At 39.2% G+C, this 25,594-nt stretch overlaps 1 protein-coding gene across 5 annotated transcripts in view; it reads left to right on the top strand.

Annotated features, from left to right (window-relative positions):
• Positions 1-25,594, top strand: part of cntfr (ciliary neurotrophic factor receptor) — a 207,802-nt gene that overhangs the window by 160,163 nt on the left and 22,045 nt on the right. For all 5 annotated transcript variants that reach the window (XM_051072824.1, XM_051072823.1, XM_018671773.2 and 2 more), the window contains 3 exons: positions 15,238-15,355; positions 17,294-17,460; positions 24,365-24,528. In XM_051072824.1, coding sequence (XP_050928781.1) covers positions 15,238-15,355; positions 17,294-17,460; positions 24,365-24,528 — 449 coding nt within the window. The remainder of the gene's footprint in view (positions 1-15,237; positions 15,356-17,293; positions 17,461-24,364; positions 24,529-25,594) is intronic.

The raw sequence follows: 25,594 nt of genomic DNA, 5'->3' as shown, positions 1-25,594 counted from the left end.
AACTTACACAGATACAAGCACGCACTCAGACACTGAGAAAAGATGGAATAGCAGAACAGATAGAAGGTGAGTGGTGAAGGACTTAGATAGCTGGGAGAGAAGCAAGTGTAAGAAGAGATGGAGAGAAAATCTGTGGGTTTTTTTTCTTTTTCTTTTTTTCATTGTTTCTTTCTTTCTGAGCTGACCACCTGCCTGGATTGTCAAACAGACTCAGCGATTCTGTTTCATCCTGATCAAAAAGAGAACGACAGAGGCGGTAAAGCCTCTGGCCTGGTAGACTGAAATGTGCACTGATACCAAACCAACCCACATGCAGCAGTTTCAGTTGCTGCCTTAGTCAGCAAAGGTGTATCAGTAAGTTTAGTTAAACACTAGGGGCATTCTCAGTCAGAATATAAGATGATAAATGATAGTGGGAGTAAAACACCCAGAATGTTTACTCACTAACATGCTTACTAACATACTGATAATGTAATTTCTTTTTACAGTAACAAGTAATGTAATGGATTACATTTTGAAATTGTTTGATAATCACAGTGTCTTGTTTTTTATTTGACATGTTAAAAACAGAATATTTGTAATGTAATGTACTCAATTACATTAGCAGTTGAGTAATTAGTAAATTAATTACCCAATTAATAACCCACCCAACACCGAGCACCTAAATTTAGTGCAGCACCTGTTTATGTACTGACTTCATCCAGTTCCCTTAACAGCAAGACAACTCTTTCTATTGTACATCATATCATAGCACTGGGTAATTTAAAGTGCATGAGAAAGAAAACAAGAAAACAACTGAGTAAATGACACATCTTGAGACACAGTAGATAGCATCAAATTACAAATGAAAAAAAAAAACATCCCTCTGCTTTTCAAACTGGAAAATTACAGCAAGGACTCTAAATGTCACGTTTCATTTCTTGTATTTTCACTAAAATTGGTCATTCAGCATATCTGAGGCGAGAAACCAGCTCAGATAATTACAGATCCATGCCTGATTTTATATCCGCAGTGCTTTAATTATAATATTTAATCACAAAAGTATCAAAAAGAGACTGGTGAAGGCAGCAGTTCACACCAATTACACCAACTCCACCTGTATTTTTAGGTTGTCTGAATTTGGGAAATGCGGTCCTCACACTTCCCTCTCTTCACTTAGTAGCCGTTAGTTGTCATGGCACTGTTCATAGATGAGACATTAAACCAGGATAACCTCATGTTTGCAACACCACACAGGGCTTCACCTCTGTCACACACTGTGTCCTTGTTTACATCTGTGGTTTTCTGCCTCATGTTAATCACTGACTCAGGGTTACAGTTTGCAAAACTTGATTATACCACCTGTTTATTCAAGGAGACCTAGAATGAAACATGGAAATTGGCTAACAAAAAGTTTTATACTGTTACAGCATATACATTATATTATGTAAGCACTGTGTAAAATGAACCATCATGAGTGATGCCTAGAGGAGACGACAAAGCTCTTTCCAATTTTCCAAGCGGGTGTTTCTGGGGAGAAGGGGAGCGAGACTCAGCATGCTCTCATCCTCCTCTTTACTCTCTCAGGTAGTTGGCATGGGGCTGTTTGTACGTGTGTGTGGGCGTGCTCTTGCATGCATGCCTGTGTGGCTCACCCACTCAGCAGTAAATTCTGTTATCCTTGGGGGTCTGGCTGTGCAAGGATTACACTGGCATCCCACTCCAGTTTTAAAACACAAACAAACACAGGTACACACACACACACATACAAAACTGTGTGCACAGAAACACACATTTGAGACACACACTTTGCAAAGTATACCTGCACAACACACACACACATACACACTCTTACACTTAACACACAAACACGCACACCAGCTTGGCTTTGCTACGGCTCCGCTTTTCAATTTTCAGCTCAATTACATTCCACTGTTACCTATTCTAAACCAAGATCCCTCTTTTCCCTCAGGACACACACACTCATACACACTTATTTAATGGTACTGCATCCCACTTAAGCCCAAGATTGTGGGGCCTCCTCAACTTTCCCTGAAGTGAGAATCATTTGGTTCTGTGGAGACTTTTAAGAACTTTTTTTTCTTGTTCTGTTTACTCTCTGTAGGAAAGAGGATGTTTATATTTAAGAGAGCTGGACTGTAAAAATGTGGACATTGACTGCAAATGTTAAGTTGTGGAAGAGCAAGTTAATAAAATCATAATGTACTAAATGCACTGACCCCAACCCTTTTATAACCACAGCAACAGTTCCAAGTCCCCCCTTAATTTATTTGCTTGTGCAACAAGAGCGCCCCTTCAAGGCCAGAGTAAAACCTACTGATATTCCAGGAAACCAGCATGGATTATAGCCCAATGTAATTTAAATTAAAAGCTTATTTTATGTTTACAAACCATGGCTGTAAAGAAAAAAAAAACCTAATCATTCTTAGTTATGACACTCCGCTAGGCTTAGTATAAAAAGCATGACAGTAAATCTCAGAATGAAAAATATGTTTTAAATCAAAGAACTTCCTTCATTAAAGCAAAGCCAGAAGAGGAGCAATATTTTTCATTTCAGTCTGCTTTTAATCAAATTCTCAGGATGGAGTAACTGCAGCTGCTGTCTCTGGATGGCAACAAAAGTACATATTGTCAGCAAACCTGGGGAATGTAGTATATTTGATATATACAACAATCTGTTTCAACGCCATGATTTCATCATAAATTAGCTTTTAGTCGAAATTAATCTTAGTCTTGTGTTTAAAGGAAAAAAAAAAGAAGGCTACTTGGTCCTAATGTTCATATTCACACATGGACACACACACACACACACACACTCCCTGGTCCTAATAGCATTGCAGGCGAGCGTACAAAGAGAACAAACAGCCATGTAATGTGGCGGTTCCCTCTCATTGACACTGGGCACTGGAATGCAACACAGGGCGGGGGGCGAGGGGACATGGTGAGTGTGCGTGTGCGTGTGTGTGTGTGTGTGTGTGCGTGTGTGTGCGTGTGTGTACCATCCTGTCAGATTAGCCTAATGATTAGCATTACTGAGAACTGACAGCAAAAGGAAGGAACAATGAGTGTCATTTATCCTCTTTTTCTCTCTTTTGCCCACTCACTTTCTTTTCTTGCTCTGTTCCTCTGTTGCTTTTAATCTTTGACCCCCCCCCCCCCAAAACCCCCTATGTCTCCGTCACCGTCTGCCTGCCTCCCCTTTAATGGTTTTATTCACACATGATTCAGCAATCCAACAACAACAACAATTAAAACAGTTGGGCTGATAAAATATAATGACGTACTGTCGTCTCCAAGCTCTGTAATGTAGTTGAGGCATCGATTTCCAGTAAAGCTGTTTATAATCAACTAATGATAGGTCGAAAAGGGTTGCGGTTGAGGTTGGTTGATACCCATGATTTTGGCTCAACACAAAAATTGAGGATGTGAAAGATAGAGGAGAAGCAGTGAGCAAAGATGATTAGGAAGGAAAAAGCAAGAGAAACAGGTATAAAAGGGACAGACAGGGGACACTTAAAAAAGACTGAAAGAAAGAAAAGATACACAGTGTACTGTCCCCTGCCTCTAGCCTTTCTCTGTGACTGTGAGAGAGAAAAACTATTGATCTTCATGTGATACACCCAGCATTTGTTGCTTTGGAAAAATAACTCTTCAACAGGGATCTTTAAAATAGGACAAAATCCCACAGAGGAAGTGATCAGCTCAAGCTCCATTTTACAGCTTCTATGTACATATAAAAGAGTTTGGTGCTGTTTCTTATCAGAATGAGTCAATAGAATGTAGTTACAACCATCTCATACTCACGTCAGTGATAGTGGAAGGCATCTTGTGACCTTACTGGTTGAAGTGCCTTCAACTTTAACCTGTGACAAAGGGGCTTGCGTAAACTTCATTTTAAAGGCTCACAAGCCAAGAAGGTTACGAACAACTGCCCTGAGGATTCAGTCATGTTGACTTTATCATGTTATAAATTATTCTTTATATTAGTGCTTTTTGGACACCAAATTTTTCCATTTTGTCATAATACAGAATCAACTTCAGGAGTTGGAGTTGGCTAAAGCCACAGGGGAATAAAAGTAGAGGTTGGGAAAAAATTCTTCTTGGAAAAGAATGCATCAGTTCAACCCATCGTTCTGATTCAGGGTTACACTCCAAACTCGATGCATCAGCCTGTGTGTTTGTGTATCTTTGCTGTCGAATCCAAACAAGACTCAAAGGAATGAGGATAGGTGCGATAAGGGCATCCTGTTGTGGTTGTGCCTGTGCCAAAATGCTGCTGAGGGAATGAGATCACTGTTTGTTCCTCCATTGAACCATGCAGACCGACTCCTGCTTGCTTTATTACCTCAATTTAGCTCTCCACCTTGCCTGTTCTTGCCTCCAGAACTAGAAACTTTAAGGACATTTTCTCTCAAGGACAAGGGAATTGAATTTTATGATTACGCTATCTGCTCTGGAATCTTCACAGAAGGACACGTTACAGTGTATTAGATGGGATACATCCTTTATTCCTCATGCTGCCATTTCCTCGCTGTGAAGCTTGCTCTTTGTTGACAAGCAATAAATCACATCTGGGATGCACAGTGACCAGGTCATTCTGCTCTGAGATGAAGTGAATTTAACAACTGCTGTGGGAAAAGGTCACATCAAATTTCTGCATCACATAAGTTGTACAAGACCAGTATGAATTACAATCTCCTTACAACATGTACTTAAGATTCTACAATGTCAGGACATCCTATCAACAGTGTCTGTTATCATCAGCTGTCATACTGAATGATTACTAGATCATTAGCAAGTGTTTGGGAAGTTGCTTTATAAAGGTCATCTAGTTCATGTTACTTTTTTGTTACTTTCCGATTTTGCTTCATAGACACTGATTCTACTGAAGACATGACCATGGCATGACATGACCCTTTTTATTTATCTGTGAGTTACTGCTGCAGGGTTGATGCATCCTCCCAGGATCACTTTTCCCCCCAGTTTCACATCAATGCTGAGTTTCAGCAGGCGAGTTTGCTGACTTGGGGAAATGATTTTGGCCTAAGCTGACAGTTAAATTTCACAGTTATAGTCTCTTCTTTCTACATGACACGATTAAGATTGTGTTTAAAATTTTACATATTAACCTATGCCAAATTAATGCAGAGCTATTGTTATTATATGTGACCAAATGTAATAAATGATAACATGTTGAATTATTCCCTGGCCTGTTGACAGCTGAGATATTTGCCAAACCAGGTCAGGCAAAATCTTCAGCTTTCCCTGTAGATCCAGCATTCCAAATCTAAAATTTTGAATTGTTACCCAGCCCTAATTTCAATGTATCAAAGCATGTGACTTTTTTCCTCCTAACACAGTCTTAATGCCATACCTACAGTATCATTAGCTAACTGACATGCACATTATGTTAACAGTCCAGATAATAGTCATTTTTCATGAATACCACTGATATGATAGTTCTATTCTCAGCTGATGTTGGCAAGAGCTGAGATCCTCCAGCTTGGCTGGAGCCTGTTTTCGATCGGCTAGTGCACAGCTGGTGTATGGAGGACCTGATTGAAACCATGAGGCTTAAAGTCTCTATGCAAACATTCCATTAGAATAGCATTACAGTATTACGAAGAATCACTGTTATACTAGCCCCGAGGTGTAGAGAACTGCATTAAATACAGTCGCTCTTTTTGTTGTTTGGTTATGTTGGTTGTGTACTGTATGTGTGCTCTAGCCTGCTCTTTTGCTTTCAGGCAGTCACAGTGTGTGTGCAGCTGCCTGTTTGCCCTCTCTCTATCAGTCTATATGTGTATCTAAAGGTTTCAGACTGTACAGAACAAGCCTTTGTGCCTCTACAGTAATGTGACACCTTTCATAACTCCATAAAGTGAACATGGTGTATGTAAAAAGACAGCACAGAGTGCTCCTGCACAAAGCAGCTGGCTGAATTCACAATGATAGCCTCAAGCTTCACAGGCCAGACACTCCTGGTTTCTCTCTGTCTGCCTGCCCGTCTTCCTGTATATCTGTCTGTCGTGTCTGTCCTGTCTAGCTTTGGATCTGACAGCTAAATTTAACAGAGTCAGCTGTTTCGATTCAGACGTTGGGGATTCAGGTGGTACCTGCCTGTCTCATCTCTCCCTCTCTGTGAGTGATGGCAGTTAGCTGTTTGTGCGTTTGGCAGACTGACACCTCTGATTGGTCAATCCCAGCCTGTCACTCATGTCACCATCACTGGCACTGCTGCTGAGAGGCAATTGTCACGGCTGTGACAGAGCCTCGGGCTATTATTGCTATGGTGACATCAAGTTTTACTTCTTAGTGAGACTAGAGACATCTCAACTCAACAGCTTTAACACACTCAAATTTCAATTTTGCATGGTAAATCGCTACCTACTGCTTAGTAGCACTGACAGGATTTTCAGTGATGGAATGGTAATGTCTAGTTTCATTAGTGTGCGGGCAATACTTCAACCTCAATAGTTTCACCCCTTAGTCCTCCTCTTCACTACAACTTTAGGCAAATGTCTTGTCCAACATCAGTGTGATGTACCCGTACTTTATCCTTCACTGAATTTCAGTAAAAAGTAGAAATGAAGTTGTTATGGAGTGGTGTAGAAGTCAGAAAAAAATCCAAAGATAGTTCCCTATGTCTTGTTTTAAGTAAAAATAAAGGGCTATGTACAAGTGTTTTGATCCACACCTGACACAGAAAGTGATTGGCGAGTTGGTCAGATATGTGGCAAGTGGAGAGCAGAGGGAAATAATTGGTCTGCCCTCCATCTCCCTCTTGGACAGTGAGAGATGATGACTGTTGATACCTTAGCTTTTTTGAGTGTCACCCTATATTACTTAGTGTGACACGGTGCCAGACTCCATCCCCTGCTAGCCAAACTGTTCGACCTGCTGCAGTGCCCCTGACAAAGACGATTAATCCTTAATCAGGCGCTGCTCTGAGGGAGTGCAGGACCATTTGATTTCTAATGTGAAAAGGTGAATTTCTCCCTTGTAAACGGTTAAGTGTCAGAAAAACCAAAAGAATCAAAACTCTTCAGATGATTTTTGTTTTGCTGCTTTTGTTCATCCTTGCAATGGTTTCCGTCAAACCTTTGTTGTGCTGGTAATGCAGCAACCAAAAAAAGGAATTGAAAAAGAGTGTGGATGAACGTCTAGGCATTTGAGGCAACAGCTTGAAAAGTTAGATTCCCAGTTTCACTAAGAAGATTACTTTTAAATGAACAAATCACTCATGAGTGGCACCGTGCTGTTCCCCAACTTTCCTGGCAATCTTCACTGCTGCTGTCAAGATAAATAATAATGAAATATGGTAAGAATGAAGTAGCATGAAAGGAATGCCTGGCCCCTCTCATAAGCTTCTGGATTCAATGCTACTAGTTTGTGCAGAGGTCTGAGGCAAGTTAAACACATTCAGAGGCCCAAGTCATATACAAATATGAATAGAAAATAAGAATTTTACAGTGCAGTAAATGTGTTTATTTGTCTGAAAGGCCACATCCATTAAGATTCTGAAGGATTTTTGGCTTTTAGATGTGCTTTTGTTTTCTCTTATTTAATGTAACCATCTCCCCTGGCATAAGGATGTGAAACAGCCATTATCATGTATATTGCCTGGAAGAGAAGGAGAAAAAAGAGGCTGTGAAAGTAGAAAATTGATGGAAATTGTTTAAAATGACAGGGAGAGAGAGAGAAAAAGGAAAAAGAAACAAGTGGAAAGGAAATACTGGACAGTGAAAGAATTTGCTCTCCTGCTAAGAAGTTGTCTCTCAGAAAAAAAAAAGGAATAAACAAATTCACATTCCTATTGTTCCTGTTTTGTTATTTTGCCTGAATATTAAACAATGAACATTAGGTAATGATTATTCATTGAGCAGTTTTTGGGAATAAAAACTTTCCCTTTCATAGCTGGGCTATCACATCAAAACTCAGATTTATAAACACACGCACACACACACACAAATTCAAAGTATTGAGTGAGTTTATGTGACTGCCTACCTCATAACACCAGCAGCCTTTACCATCAGGGGTTTTAGCAGCAGAACAGTCAAAACAATTCCATAGAAAGTGCTTGAGGTGAGATTGTGTTTATACGTGCGAAGCTGCTTGAGGATCTTGTTTTATTTCCTGTGAAACATAAGCTGTTATTCCTGAGCTTTGAGGAAGATTTGCGATGTCAGGTGGCTAAGTGAACGTGTGTATATGAGAGAGAGTGAGAGACAGGCCAGAGGTATAATGGTTGTCTTCCTGTGTCTGACCTGCAGAGCTGCAGAGGTCAATACAAACCTTTCAACACCTCTGTTCCCTCCTTACTTCTCTTTACAGTCCTTTTAAAGGACAATTCTAGTTTATTATAGCTTGGATCTTATTGTTGTAGATTCGGGTCTGGGAACATGGCGACATTGGTAATTCTCAGCTCTTTTGTGTCACCCTATACGCTTCTTTTCCCCCCCCCATTTTGTTTCTCCCTTCACCTCTTGCTCTCCCTCTCTCTGTCTTTTTCTCTCTTTCTCTCTCTCTTTTTCTCCCTCTCTCACTCACTTATCAACTCCTGATGCTCTCATAAGGTATTCATGCTCCTTTCATTCATTCATCTCTCACAAGTGGCTGTTTCCAATTGGCTCAGAGACATTCCTGGAATGCCAAGGCATCATTGTTTTTTGTGCAGTGTGTGTGTGTGTATATGTGTGACACCCCCCCACTACCTCATGTTGAGGAGCAGCTCTGGACCAGGGACTATTAGGGAGAGGGGGGGAAGAGAAAGAGAGAAGATGGAAGGATGAGAAGAAAGACAGATACAGTGTAAAAGTAGAAAAGAGCAAAGGAAAGTAAAGAGTGTTTGGTGTATATGCATATGTTTCAATTCTCATGCTTTGAGTCACTAAGTTAATCTCAGTGATTGTATAAACTAGACTGGAGGTTCTGTATGATCAAATAGAAATGCAATAAAGGGCACACCCACTCACAAATACACACACATGTAGAACACACACATGCCCTTGTGCTTTCTTTAACAGTCTCTGTTTTTTATTATGTTGTTTTTACTGAACTTTATTTTAAATTTAGAGATCCAGAAGTTTTCAGAGATACCAAGTATGCCCTGCTGAGCTTTATGCAAATGTGTATGAAATGATGTACAAGCAAAGCTGAGCTGCTTAAAAGGAAACAAAACTGTCAGTGGGTTAAAGGCACAATGTACTTATCACAACCTGGCACCAGACATACATATATTTTTAAAGAGACATTCAAGTGTGCATACTTTATGGGCAAACGTGTGCACTTTGAATTCAATTACATATACATAAAATTGCATATTCACTCTGCAGCACGCACACACACTCTAATCGCATATAGCCACATACACACTAACATGTGCATATATCGGGATAGCTCCAGAGCGCCGGATAAAAATATTACACCACAATTACATTACCGTTAGCCACGACAGCTGGTCTGGACAAAAAGGCACCACAGCGTCTCTGTCTCTGTCTCCCTATGACTTTGTCCTACAGTTTTATTTACATTCCTCGCTCTCCCATGACACATGACTAAGCTAATCTAAAATGCAGTGAGCCCAGCGTTGGCAGGCCAAATCAAGCAGAGACCAAAACCATCTGCCTAAACGAGTTATGCCATTCAGAGCAGCACAGGCTCCAAGAGGATCTGGATCTTCCCAGTCGGATTTCTAATATGAAAAACGTAATTTTAAACTGAATGAGATGTGCATTAAACATAAACAGACAAATAGATGGATAGATAGGTGGATGGATGGGTTTGTTAAGCTATTGTAAAACCTGTGTAATAAATGGAGACATTGCAACATGGGAAGAAAAGGCTTTCATCCTTGTTGTCATAGCAAGAGAATCTACTACAAATACACACAAGCACAAAAAAACATGAATGTGCACAGACACAGACACAGACACACACATCAGGATGTCATTGAGTTCTGTCTCTCATACTCCCCCTAAACCGTACTCTCTCCTCTTCTAAACCTGTCACACAAAAATTCTGGGTCTCGCGAAAGAGGATCTTTGTCACAGGAGGGCGCACACACACACACACACACACACACACACACACACACACAAAGCAACAGGAAGGCTACTAACACAACCAAATAGCAATTACTGCAGCGTCTGCCGCCTAGCAACCAGACCACTGGATGTCATTGTCCCTCATCACATTTCTGTGTGTGTGTGTGTGTGTGTGTGTGTGTGCGTGCGTGTGTGTGTGTGTGTGTGCGTGCACATACGTGTGCACCCACCCTCCTCTTTTGCGAGACCCAGAATTTTTGTGTGACAGGTTCAGAATAGTGGAGGAGAAGAAGAGAGAGTATGGCTCAGGGGGGAGTATGAGAGAGAGAGGGAAAGAACTGCAATGAGTTGTTGGCTGCTCTTATCAGTTTATCTAGAACAAAGTGATCCAAAACTAACTACATCATGACTTTGATCATGTAGTCTCATCAGTTTAAAACTGATATAGTTCTATGGCTCTATCAATTGTGTCATGTCTGTATGTGTTTCGTTGCACCACATTATCTCTTTCAGATATATGCCAAAGAGTAATTTTTGGAGTATTTATATACTAAATACTTTCCTTACCTAACACTGTGAGTTATGGGTGGAGGTGAAAAATCCTCTAAAATTATACTCCATCCACATATTCAGTTTCACAGAGATATGTCTCTGAAGATGCTCTAACTGCCATTTAGCCTTGTTAACATAGTAAAGTTAGGTAGAGAGAGAGCACTGTATAGCATTACATGTTGAAGCTAAAAATGTTGAATTTTAAATCTGTAGAATCAGTAGAATCTTTGGTATTTTTCAATAGAGATACATTTCCATGGAAAGAGTGGGATTTACAGAGACTCAGACAGATAATTAGCATGCATGTGTTGTCTCAACAGAAAGGGTGTCTTTTCTTGGTCTCTCTCATTATGATCTATGAGTCACAGTCTACAGTAAGTTGAGTCTGTGACCTATTATCATTTAAAAGTAACCTTACTAACCACACATACATGCACACACACACAGGTGTGTGCTTCATGAGGCTCATAAAGGACATCCTGAAAATCACATTCAGTGTTTAGCAATTCAAACCAGAAGATGAAAGCACACTAATTCAAATAACATTTATTCATGAGTGGTGTCCTGTCCGCCACTGACTCGGGTGATATCTCAGGGGGTGGTTCGCGAAAAAAAAAGAACAACATGCACAATGTCATTTTAATTTGAATTATTGTTTTATTTGCTTTAATATTCATACTGTCTTTGTTCTCTGTTTTTCTTTTTTTGTACAGGTGCATTATCTCATGTCCTTTCTTTCTCATGGATAGAAAGCTTTTGATGTTTATTATCAGTGAAGCAGCTGAATGGCAGCTTTATGTGCTCTGTACATGTTGCATATCTGACATTTTTTAAGTGCCTTTTAGTAAAATTTGATGAAAGAATTATGTGTCTTTTTCATCTTCTCAACTGTTCATGTGCTTCCCCTTACTTCTCTATTTTCCTGTTCATGTAACAGTCCTTTCTTCCTCTTTCATCCTTGCCTCTAGATACACCTGTTCTTTCCCTTCATGCTGTTATTTGTCCCTCCTTCTGTCTTCTTGTTTTTGCTTTTCTAGAACCGGTCATTTCCTCTAGCACTTCGTACTGGAAATTGAGCCAACAAATCATTTTATTTACGCTCAGCCTTTGTAGAAATGTTTTGTTAATTTTGTTTTGGTATGAACTTCATTAAGTTTAAATCTGGCACTAGCCACCACAGTTAAATGTTGAAAACACTGCAGAATGCCCTCAGTAACAGTTCATCTCATGGCAGCTCAGTGCCAGCTCTACGAAAATTCCAGCAGCATGGCTGACCAAATAAGCAATTCAGGACTTGCAATTGTAAATCAAATGGACTTAAAAACAGCATTTTCATTGAGCAAAGTTTTTGAAACTTTTATCAGAATAAGTCCATTTTTGATTTGTCCTTGCTTCTTTTCTTTTATGCTTTAAAAAAACTGTGATGGGCAGTTGGAATTTAGGTGTCAGCATCTGTCTCCTTGTACACACAAACCCTTGTGCTGTGGGGTCATTTAGTAGGCTATTGATGGTTCAGATCACGCTCTCCCTCCTAACAAACCACACCTCGGTCCCCTTGGAAGAGCCCTGCAGTATGAACTGCCCTTTCAGGTGTCTCTGCAGTCCTTTGATTGACACCACTCACGCCTAGCAAAATGAACTAAATTAAAGGAGTAAACACTCTAGAGTTCAAATAAGCCACTACAAACATGGCTGGTGTGAGCACACACTTATGCTCATCCTCCTCAGGCATGTACTCCTTCATAGATCTGATCTTTTTTTTGTTTGATTGTTTTTGTCTTTCAACCTCAGTTGTCGTCTGAACTCCTCCAAGTTCTTAATACACTCATTTGATTGATTATGGCTAATTCCACAAAGCCTACAGGAATACCTGCAGCTCTGGTCACGTTTGTGTGTGTGTGTGTGTGTGTGTGTGTGTGTGTGTCTCCATCCTGAAAATGAATGTGTGTGTGAATATCTATGTGTCTCGACATTGTGTGTTCGTGAGTTTAACTGAGGCTCTCAGATGAGGAGCCAATTGATTGAGATGGCCCCAATTAGTCTCTATGATTAATTGAGTGTGATTGGATGTCGTCCTCGGCACCTCGTTGTTGACTATATTGACAGGCTAATTAGTTGCCATGGTGACTGCTTAAACGCAGCTGATTGTGTGTGACAGTGAGATGACCCCACAGCAGCCAATCAAGCCTATGTCTTGCTTATGGCTATGTGTGTGTGTGTGTGTGTGTGTGTCTGTGTGTGTGTGTTTGACCAAATACACCTTGAGGGAGCCACTCAAAAAGGATGTTCCAAAGATGTTGTTGATGTAACGATAACAGGTTATGAAATAATTAGACAGAATGCTGCAGTGTGTGGAAATGTTTTTCTCCACAGAGCCTTCGTAAATACAACAAAAAAAAAAACTGGATTGTCAAATTAATGTCAAGACTATTGATCCAAGAGGCAAATTTCAGCACCCAAGGGTAAGCTAACAGACACAGTGATAGAAACGAAAGAGCCACACCACATTTACTAAGTGCTGAAACTACAAAAAGTGACAGAATAATGTTTCTGAAACTGTGGCTGCACAGTAATCATTTGAGTAATTATCTGTGATGAATGAAATGCTGGAGATATAGAGGATAAATCAAACCTACCACCACAGGCATTGTGGTTTTTTTTTTCTGGAGCTACAGATAAAAAGGGATTGGATTGGGATTCTAAGGGATTGTCTTTCCACTTGTGTTGACACTGTTCATTTTGTTGTTGTTGTTTTGCTTTGCCTCTTGCTTCTTTTTTTCCACAGAAAATATTTACAGTTATAGATACAGATTGTATATCAGGACATAGTCAACAGTGTAACCAGCATTCTAATAGAGTAACATTTCTGTTGCTTTATGCAACACTAATGATTAAATCATTAGCTTCGCATACAGAGTACAATTACTAGCATTAGCTTATCACCTTAATTGAAGAATGTCTCATGAATCACATACCTGTAAATTTCCGCTGACCTCTGTGTTTAACTTTCAACAAACCATTGCAAATATCTTTTAAAAAAACACCTCTTTGTTCTCTGGGATTATTACCTTTTCTCTGGACACACCCTGGAAGCCTTTTGCCATAAAAAATAACACTCTGAGCTATCATTTTCCCCACATGGAAGACAAAATGCTGCTCACGCCGTTTTTCCCATGTCTGCCACAATGAATGGGTTAGTGGCTCATAAAGACAGGTTGACCCATTCCACCCAGTCAACTCTGGTGTACATTACCGACTATAAATGAAGAATTAAATTGTCTGAATGTAGCTGTTATCGGTGCACTTATCATATCAAGAGTATATATTACTGATTGGCTGATAGCCAAGATTTAATAATGAAAGTCCAGTGCCAGCCCCATTTATTCTTCAAGCAATATACTGCAGCAATTCTAACCAATGAAGCAGCATGTGTGAAATGAAAATGCTGCAATTTAGATCAAAAAAAGGGAAGAAAAGAAATATAGAAGGGAGAGTAAATGGGGGAACAGAAAATACAAACATCAGAGGAGACAGCATATTACTTGTTTAGTAAAATAACATAAGAATTGGATTTTGTGATGAGACACTATGCACATTTACAGTATATTATATGAAGTAGAGATAGCAAGGGTAAAAGGGTAAAAAGTGGTGGAGAGAAAGAAGGAGTGGTAGACAAGTATGCGGTTGACTAGCTGTGAAGAAAAGACCCTAATCTTGGAGGAGGCCAAGATTAGAGTTGGCTTTAATCACTTTTTCACTTTTTCTGGCCAGCCTCTTTTATTCTTCTTTTGCTCCACCACTCCAATATCCTTCCTTTCTCCACACACCATCTTCCATCCTTTTCGCTCATCTTCTTTGCTATTTTTTCCTCCTCTGCTGCTTAAAATTTCTCACAAATCTGTTCTCTTCCACCGTCTGTTTTCATATTGTCAGTAACTCAGATTTAGGTTTGTAAACAGATTGCTTGTCCTGGGTCACAAATATTCAGCAGGAGATGTATAGTTCACTGTGTTCTGTACATCAAACATTCTGACAACTAATGAAAAAAACAGTGCAAGTAAATTTATTTATTATTTATTTATTTTTATTCTGACCACTTGGCACATGATAAAAACTGCTGCAGTCATTAATTAAAAATATGAGTCAGTAGACAGATTGTATACAGACTGTGTGAGAAGGTCTGGGACATTGTATTGAATGTGATGTTGAACATGACCTGATATTTTGGAAACTAGACAGTGTCCCAAAAGTAAATAATAATAAATATAAGTGATACTATTAAACTTCAAAGGAGTTATTCCAGTCCACACATTTTAATCACTCCCCCCTCTCCAAATCAAATTTTAATTAATTTGCTTCATAAAAAAAAAACACAGTCAATCACAACTAAACAAATTAAAAGCATATCTAATAAAACATCACCAGAAACACAACTTGATTTAGGCTGAGTAGCATTGATGTTTTTAATTAAATATTTGATCAGAAATGATTTATTCAATAAGGAAGTGTGATTGATATAATATGTGATCTCTCTCTCTGTACTATGTCTCTGTTTTTCGTAACATCTCTTTCTGAGACTTCTAAAAGCATAGTTCTTAATTGTTCTATGTTTCTTGTGTTTTTTTATTCCTCTCTGTAGTTCCCCCTCGGGAGCCCACAGTCACTTGTCGATCCAACACCTACCCTAAAGGCTTCTACTGCAGCTGGCACCAGCTGTACTCGACATACATCCCCACTACCTTTGAAGTGGACGTACAGTAAGTGTGGCTGTTGTGTGTATAAATGCATGTGGATGCAACATGTGGATGTGTAGTCATTGTATATTGGTATGATATGCAAAGAACTAGTCTGCTTTAAGTGACTTTCAGTAAAGTTTTACAGTTTATTCATAAGTCAATTAAGTCATAACTCAGTCAAATCTGAACACATACATGATACAGATTCAGTCTCAAATAGCCATCACGAAAAAACAACACTCACTTTCAAAGAAATCAGGTGATAGGTTTCTGTGAATGAACTGCTAACAGCTAATTCAGCATACTTTTAATGGTGCCAATATGCCAAAATATAAGCAAGTCTAGACAACAAAAAGAGACATACACAGTGTCAGAGTTTGAAAACTTCTGGTTCACCAGGGAATAATGGGCACAGGATAGTAAAACTTTTGAGCTCTTGACAAAGTAAAGGACAACTGAGGACAGAAAATAATGTTTTCATAAAATTAGTTTTCTCAGGCATGAGACATCCAAGATCATATGATCCAGACTCCCTATTTTTCCCCAATCTCAAGAATTACAAGCATCTAAATTAACTATTGGAATAGAATATGGATGCCATATGGAAAATGACATCTGACAAATGTGTGTAGTAATTTCTCTTTAAACAAAACAGTTCTGTGCAATTTTTGCCGTTCTTTTTCCAGTACAGTGACAAATGAAACACGCCTGCACACATGGAAAAAAGTTAGAACACAGATGTCACATTGTTTTTCACATATTTGTCTACTATGGAAAACTTTTAAGGGCTGTGTAATTCATTTTAAAACCATAGAGAAAAGAGAGAAGAACACCACATTAAGCACATTCAGTGATAAAAGTAAGTTGAAAAACCAGAAAGATGTGAAAAAGATCACTTTCAAATTAAATGAAGGGAAATATCAAAAAATTTGGTTCGCTCTGCACTTAAACACCCCTGTCTCACTCTCCTCGGGTGTCCAGGCACGTTTTAACAGGACCGTAGGTGGACCTTAAATACTCAAAATGTGCGGATAGAGACCCAGTGAGTCTGTCCCCGTCATGTTCTCTTTGATATTCCCAGATCACAGAGTCCCACAGCTCCACACCACAGCAGGTGGATTCATTAATGTTGTAAAACCAGTATTATTCAGTTTGAATAATAATGAGGACTGGGACGGAGAGAGGCATAGATGAAGAGGACTTCAGAGAGATTAGCAGTAAGAGTGTCAGTGTCTTTAGTGTCCAGGTAGGTTGTTTTTGTGCAGAGTGCACAGAAGCTTTCAACAGGTGGAGTGATGCTTATTTCCCTTGCCACCACCTCCACATTCTTCTGAACAGCCTTTTTTTTAAAAACACATTTTCTTCTTTTCGTTCCATAACATCCACAAGATCCTAAAAAGAGCACTGTTGTCCTTGTTAGCTCTGTTGCTAGTTGCTGACATATGGCTTTTTTCTTCAATAAATAGTGTCCCATTACAACTATTGAGTCACTTATACTGACAGAAGTTAGATTAACAGTATGATTTAATTGAAAGTCAGGCAAGATTTAAAATCCTCTTTAGCCTGTTTTGTAAAATAAAGTTGTAAAGCATATTTATGCCTAGGAGCTAAACTAAAAAAAAACAAAAAAGCAAAGTAAGATAGTAAAAGTCAAGTCTGGCTGTGTCCCAAACCCAAGCTGTCCTGTTCAGGAGGTACAGTCAGCACTTTTTAATGTTGGAATTAAAGTTATGTCCCATCTTTGATGTATAACTCCCAGACTGTTAAAAAAGGGAAAAATGCTTAACTACTCTCCTGCCCTCCTTCTACATTTGCATACCAGTGTGTATGAAGTTTCTTTCAAGCTGAAAACACACAAGCTCTTCCGTTCTCTGTCTTTCTCACACCTGTCTTTGTTTCCTCTTACCTATTCCACTCTATCCCCCTTCCTTCCTTTTTTTATTTCCCTTTTCTCCACAGACATAACCAGCGTTCTCTGGAGGTGCAGAAAGACTCTGTCCACAAGAACCGCTGTCATGTACGGTTTCCTGAGGTCTTCTCCAGCTTCCCTTACAAAGTTAACGTGACGGCAGTCAACGCCTTGGGAAAAGCTTCTACCACCATCACTTTTGAGGAGTCCACTATAGGTAGGGGAAATTACTAATCGTGTTTTCTTATGTGTGGTTTTCTCTTCTTTGCCACACCATAAGCTGACAGGTGTTGTTAAATATTTGTAACATTAACTTCCCCTCAACCAAATTCAATACAAAATGAGTCACAGAATCATCACTGTTGAAGGTTTTTCTCAGAGTTAACTTGTTTTATAATCAAAGTGTTCAAAGGGAACACACTGACATTTTGCAAATTTTAAAACTATTTCCTGAACTCATTCAGGTGGTGCAATATTAATGCTTTTCATTAAAGTTTTCAGACAAAGTGTTTTGAGCTCAGTTCAGGGACAGATCTGAGATCCTTTTCCCGCATAGATTGACAAATATTTGGCAAAGCAAAAGAAAAGGACCAAAATGCCAAGGGTCATGCCGATTCTTTGTGAATGCCAACCCTTGAGCAATTTTCATGCATTTGTTTGACCACAAATGACTGATTTCATTCACTTCTGGTCCCCTTTGGAGATTTGTTGCGCACACAGCAACGCTTGATGCCAGAAAGACAAAGAAAGTTGAAATTTCAGTGGCCAATTAAATGTCACCGAGCTGAAAGGAGAGTGCAAAGCTTTTTTTTTCTTTAACCAACAGCAGAGTCCATTAGCGAGAAACCCACCGACTGTGCACCCATGTCATTACCAAAGGCACCAGATAATAAACAGGCTACCTCTGAACCTTTTTCTGCAGCAAACAGTATTTAATAGAGGCTTGGACAGGATGTGACATAAATCAATGGTCTGGTTTTCTCGCTGAAACGTGCCAAACACCAGCTGCCACACGAGCACATTTTACTCATATTTAAATGTAAAAATTAGCCTTAAAAGTTAGTGCCTTCATCGGCTGTTTTTTAAGTTGCAACCTTTGTGGTTATGTGGTAAGCAATGCAGTTTGGATTGGGGAGTTTTTGTTCACTTAGGCTGCAGAAGGCCACATAATAAAAGCAAGACTTTTAGAATTCATAAGCGACTCAGACTGGAAAGCAGTGAAGGGGAGAAATTCATTTTAAAGAAGGAATGAGGAGTACTTTGATAGATAAGGGAAGTGCTGCCAGCAGTCCTCAGCTCTGTTGTATTGCTTAGAGCGCGATATGGGTGTGCATGATGCATAAATACACACAGACACCAATGGGGCTGTGAGCGATTGTGTGGAGTGTGTCGGTTGAGAGGGTGTATTGAAAGAGAGAGAGAGAGAGTGTGTGTGTGTGTGTGTGTGTGTGTGTGTATACATAAGTAACCAAATGAGGCAGTGACATGCTCTGCCAAGCCCCGGACACAAGACTCATGAAAATGCTAATGCTAGCCGGATTAGCGCCTTGGCTGAGGAAATATCCCTCAACTATTGGTGATAGCAAAATACCCCACTGCTCCTTTCTTTCCCTCTGCTTTCTCTTTCATTCCTGCATGCCCTTCTTGTGACTTTGTACTTTTTTTTCCTCACTTCTTTTCCTCCCATTTTCCTTCCTCAGTCCCTTCTGTGTTTCTTTGATATCATCAACCAAATCTTCTCAGATAACCAATTGCTGCTTGTTATATGGGTTAGTTGTGTGGGTTATATGTCATATGTGTTATATATATATAGGTATATATATAGACTATGTACTACTAGTTGCTTGTAAAAGGCTAAAGCATGCTTCCTTTGCCTCTAATACTCTCTGTGATCACTTGCTTTGTGTTTTAGTCTAACTGATAATGCAATACAGCTGTTGTCTTTGATCACAAAGAGAGACAATATCTGTTTTTTATTCCAGAAAATACTAGTTGAAAGGCCAAAACTTGAAAATATGGTTTCAAATTTATCATAATTAGTGTGGACGTGGTCTTGCCTGTCCTCCATTCCACGTTCCTCTTTTTTTTCTTTACTTTTCTAACTGTTTGATAGTGTTTGCCATACCTCCCTCCCTCCCTCGCCCTCATCTCCTCTTCATTCCTGCATTGTTAAAAGTCTCTCTCATGCCATTCTATGTTGTAAGTCACATTCATTTTTGGGGACAACGAGGCAGATCGTAAATAAATAAAACAATTTCATGCTTCCTGGTGCACTTCTGAATTCTGAGTGGGAGTAAGACGATTCTCCACTGTCCTTGTTCATCCAACCAAAGCTGGGATGAAATTAGATGAGATGAGATTGTGAGCGTGTGCATGTGTGTGTCCTCACATGTGCATGATGTGGGTACAGTTACAAAGAGATCCCTCAAGGAAGCTCCAGACTCATCAAACAATAGCTTAAAATTTTCTAGTGTCAAAATGATCAAACGATAACTGAAGTGTAAAGGCCTCTGCAGTTAAAGCGTTTTTACTTACAACAAAGAACATTAGCCCACCTGGGCACCTGCTGTCATCCAGTACTGTGTTACTTATTCATTGTGATCAAAATGAATGTAATGTAACCTAATTCCAAAGGGTGAATAGCTTTTCAACACCATTAAATCATCTATCACTCCTGTCACAGTGCCTTCAATTAATACTGAGAAAGTGGAGTGATCATGCTCAGGTTTAATTTGCAGTTACTTTGTGTTATTTTTGGGGAAAACCGGAAGTCACTTATGTCTCAGGAGCAGCCAGTAAAAGTAGATTCAAGCTATTAAAAGTGAAGAGTTTAATAACAGCCAGTTCAAAATTCTTTAATACTTTACATCCTGGTGATATTTACAGTAGCTGTCTCATTTTTGTTTTCTTCATATAACCAAATGAGAATCCTGGGCTGCACTGACAAACTGATTTGTTATTCAAGACTATTTATGTAGCAGAAAGAAAATCTGCTTGTTGTAATATTTGTGATATTTTGCTGATTCCAGCAGACTCCAGCTTTCGCCTCGAGGGAGGTCAGAGATCAGCGTCGGCTACAAAACAAAAAGGAATCCTACAGCTGGCAGAGGCTTAGAGGCATATTAACTAAGAGATGCACTAATTGCTGCCATACAATAAACCTAACAAGTGCAACTGTCTCTAGGATAAAAACTGATTTCTTAAGACCAGTTGCACAGTTGTAATTTCCATCTTAAAATCTCTAAGGCATGTAGGCCTGCAGAGCTGCTTTAAAGGAATGAAGACCATAAGATGGAGATCAAATTGTTGTATCCCCTTAATACTTAAGCCAGGAGATGAAGGGTTGAAGAATTTTGTAATTGGCATATGGTATGACTCCCTATAGTCAGAGTTTCAAGATATGACAACATGTAGTATGACTTTGTAATGTATTTCTTTTAAAAGAGAGCAAAAGCTTTTTATGTGCTTTTTGAATTTCAAATGTATTCTCTTTGCCTGTTGTAGCTTTGAACAAATAAGACAGCAGCAATGTGAATTTAGGACATACTACTTCTATATTAAATTCTTTATGATTTAACAGGAAATAGTGTGTAATGTTGGTTTAGTGAGTCAAAGTGGAATCAACTTCAGTAATAGAATTTTTATGCTCTATCACTGCCATGCCATACACTACATATTATTCAATTAAAATACACTACATATATGTTTCCCATTTACTTTATGTGCATAAAATATTTGTGCACACAGCCCGAGGATCAACACTTTTTACACACTTCACCAAGAGTGAGATAACTGCAGTTTACTCCCAATAATTGCACAGTCTCTCATTGTAGCAATGAGACTTAAATCTAGGACTTCAGGATGATTTCTCAGTTTTTGTTACACTACTAACGTCAACTAGTGCGATTCCATCCACCTGTTTTTATGCACATTTCCAATAAAAAATTTTACATGTACATTTCTGCTTGACTGAGGTTGAAATGTTGGCTTACTAATAATCTGAAAAGCAAACACAGTAAATGGCATATTCCCATTGTCCCATCATGTTTTCTACATTGGTTTCCACCTTTTAAGGTTGGACTGGTGCTCTTTTAATTTTGTCATCTCGTACTGCCCTCCTCTCCTGCAATGTGCCACCAGCTGTTTATCTTGATGAATTGGAAATTCAGTGGAAATTGACACAAAATTTGGATGGAAACCTGGCTAGTGTTAGATGTGTATACATGAAGAGTTTGATACCTAAAATGTTTTTGTAACATATCACTGCAGATCGAAGAACTCTTTTTTTTTCTCCCTATTTTCTCCCCCATTTGTTCAAGTGCACTGATAGATGCTGTCATCCAGCATCAGAGTAGATGTCCACATTTCTTGTTCCTCTTGATAAGGCCACTTAGTTTAAAGGAAAGATGGTGAAGTGTGAGGACATGAGAGAGATGAGTGGCAGGATTTTGAATAACCTTTCTTTTTACCCTTTTTTTCACTATATACTGGGATGCATTTACTAAAAGAACTAAATGACAAATAATAATAGGTTTAGAAAAACTACAGTCGTGTTCAGTGAAAAACCTGGATGAACTCAGTCACTCATTGGTACATTGAGTTCCACATGCAGATTTTGCTTTTGTAGATCTGTAACATTTTATTGCTTTTTGCTGAATAGTCACAGACACCAGAACAACCTTAAAGCAACTTTTTTTTTTTTCATTTTAGTAAGAAAGATTAGCCACTCTGCCTCCTACGCTCTCATTCAATTTTTACCAGACGGTGCATAAAATGGTTTCGAAGTAGCTGTTTGAAAGATTAGACTTTTGTGTTATAGTATACCTGTTCAGTCACATCTCCAGCACAGAGAAAGAATGGGCTGCAGTGACTGTTGCAATATGACACTGAGATGAAGAAAGAGCAACAGTGATGTGGACGCAAATTTGAATGAACAGAGCCAAGGGAAGCATGACAGACGTTTTCAGGCCAAGCATGGACAGGCACAACAATGGGATCTCATAAAATGAGACCCTTATGATCACACTTCATTGTTTTGTCTCATTTCTTTCTTTTTCTATTTTTGCCAATCCTGTGTTGCGACATCTTTGTTTTACCCGCAAATTTAGAGTTATTGTTTTGTCTACTACTAATTCTAGCCATATATTATATGTATGACATGGTGTTTAATGAGCCTGTTCTGTTCAACAATGTATTTATCAGTAGTTATCATAGATATTTAATGCCTATCTACCTGCAACATTACTTTCATAGACATTTCATAGATACTGTGAAAGCCTTTGAGCCCCAAATCTGTTCCTCATCAGTTGCACATTTTAGCATTTTTTGTATTATTTCCTTGAATTTCCTGAATTGGACAGTGAAGTCACAGAGTCCTATTGTCTCAGTGGATTTCAAACTCTTCATGTAAGAAGAGGCTCTCTCTTTTTTTCGGCTCTAGTGTTATTAGTAGTGCTTGGTCAGATTCCAGGTGCCCTCCCAGAGGCCATCAAAAGAAGGATGTGTTCATTACTCATGCAACACAAAGCTAATGCTCTGTGTTTCAAGTCAGATGAATACTTTAAAAGCCTTTGGGACACCCCGCCCATACAGATTTCTCTCTGTTTTGTTCTCTGCTCGCATGTGCTGTTGGACAAAGCTGATGTGGACAAAGAGGAGAATTTCTGCTCTCTGGTCTCTAGTGACTTCACTTTGGTTTCACTCTGCCTATAGGCACTTCTCTATCTTTTTCTCCCTCTCCATCTTTCCTTCCCTATTTCATCTTTTTACACATTTACTTGAAGAAGGTCACAAAGAGATTAGCATCTCTTTCTCAAGGGAGAAAGCTGTCCGTCTGCCTGTCTCTCTCTTATCATCTCCACCCATCTTTCATATTTTTAATCATTCATTCTGTGAAGGTCATATCCGCAAAAGAGATGCCTGTCTGTCTGCCCCTGTCTGTATGTATTTGCCTGTGCTCTCTGTTTACATGCTTTTATACATCTGTGTTGTTATGCTTGTTACTATCTACCTCGTATTGTAATTTTGTGTGTATCTGGTTAAGGAAGGGTGTCATGTAGCTTAAGTGGCAGGCCAGTGTGCTGTCTCGTGGGAGTGATCCAACAAAGAGTTATTCACTATTGTCTGAGAAGCAGTGAATTGAATTCTCTCAATGGCTTTATCTGTGTCTTTCTCAGTGGACATGTATTCAAAAACGCATCATTCATACTTTCTTTTCATCTGAGACTGATTGTTTCTCATCTCCATCTCTTCTCCATTTTTCTGTCTCTGTACTCACTGATTCCTTTCTGATAAAATATCATATAACTCTCTTAACCTTAACTGTTTACTCTTGTGACCTGCAAGAGGCAGATTACTTTAGAATGAGTCAAAAACTCTTGATCATGCAACTTAAAAGCGAGTTTCATTAGACCTTCCTTTCCTGTTCTTTATTCAAACTCCATGCCCCCGGTTTATAACGGAGGTATTCTATAAAATATCTGAAGCCTTGAGACCCAAAGGCATATTCAAATTATTGTGGAAAAGCAGCTTTTGTTGTGCATGTGGTGTATAATTGAGAAGGGGTGAGGCAGAAGTTCAAATTTGTTGAACTTAGAGCTAAGCTGCTCTGACCTTTGTGGGTGCATCCAATTACTGTTGGCCACTGCTTGATCTGAAAGATGGATGAAAAAATAATTACTTGTGTTTTTTCAATTTCCAGAAGTGTACAATAATAAATTGGTCTCATATAGAGACCCGACACATATTTGTTTGGCAATCTATCAGCATTCAGATGCAGCCACTGGGGTTTGTTACATAAACACTGTTTGAAACTTTAAAACGTAGCAGTCTGCTTCTAGCAGCATTAACAGTGTAGGTAAGGCAGTGCTGTACTAGACAGGAGTTCATGCACAAGAGGACGTGCAAGACTCTTTTTTGTCCTGCTGTAATGTGAATATACCTTAATTCAAGATAACAATTATGACGTCACAAGGGTTATTTTCTCAGACTTTGGAAATCTTCCTCCAGATAAACAGAAGACATTATACAGCTATTTTCACAGGCTGAGTAGCACACTTGATGATGAGTAAACCTCCATTGTATGAGCCCCATTTTAATAATTGTTCTTGTCCACCTCGCAGTCAAACCAGACCCCCCGGAGCGCGTGACGGCGACCCCGATCCGTTTCAACCCTCGGAGGCTAGAGGTATCCTGGCACAGCCCTGCCACCTGGCCTGACATCGACAACTTCCCTCTGAAATACTTCCTTCGGTACCGACCACTCATCCGAGACCAGTGGCAGCATGTGAGTAGCGTTATTGTATTTGTGATATTCATTTATCATTATATCATTTACAACCAGTCAAGAAGGCGTAAGAATCCAGTTTGGAAAAAAGTTGAATCCAGGGGAGCCAACATTCATATGCTTGAGTTTCACTAGCTTATCCTGAAAAGATCCTGTGTCATGTAATGACTATGACAGGGGTTATAAATGGTGTGAATGTTTGTTCAGATATATCTCCTTTGCCAAAATCTGTAAGTCAACACTGGAAAACACCTGCTAGAGGATAATTCATTATTTGGTATTTGAGAACCTCTGGTTCTTATTCTTTTCTGGACGTGCTGTTTTAAAGAAAAGACTGGCTTTGCTACATATTGTAGATTGAGTTTCACCTCATTGCAAAAATATTTCTCTAAAGGAAATGACAAATGTTCTAAGAGCAGAATAGATTGTCTTTTAAGAGTGATCTTTTTTTTTTTTTTTTTTACAAAGTAATCTTGGCTTATCATACATTTTTAGGCAGACATGAGCCCTACTTCTGTTTTTCCTGTATGGTCAGTAGTATGGCCCAAAGTAAATTAAACAGGCATATGCTCAGAAAAGAATTTCATTACCCAGGGAGATGCCGCTGGTCCAACCTGTAGCTGGTTGAGTTTGATCTGTGGTCAGACAGACATAATAGCTCAGGTGCTTATGTTACTGTATCTGACTATTTCTTATGCGCTCAGTTCCCTAAGGGCTTCATATAGTAAAAGCATATGTGTCCACTATAGAATTCCCGGGATGAAAGCTGTCTGCTAAGGTCTAACATTGCAACGCTATTATCAGACACGTCAGTGGTTTGAAGAGGTGTTGTTCCAAGACCTTGGCTCATGGGCCTTCACATGGAAACACACACGCACACGTATATGAATTGTAGACCAATACAGGTTTTTTTCTTTTTTTCGGTCTTTCACTCACTGTTTCCATCTTTCATTTTGTGTTTCTGTCACTATTACCAAACTATATTGGTATTTCCATCTATTTCCTTTTCTTTTGTCTCTCTCCTCTTCCATCTTTCCTGTGTCTTTGCTTTAACCATCACAGCAGT

This window comes from Lates calcarifer, linkage group LG9 (genome assembly GCF_001640805.2).
Source record: "Lates calcarifer isolate ASB-BC8 linkage group LG9, TLL_Latcal_v3, whole genome shotgun sequence".
NCBI lineage: Eukaryota > Metazoa > Chordata > Actinopteri > Centropomidae > Lates > Lates calcarifer.
This window is presented reverse-complemented; position numbering and strand designations above follow the sequence as displayed.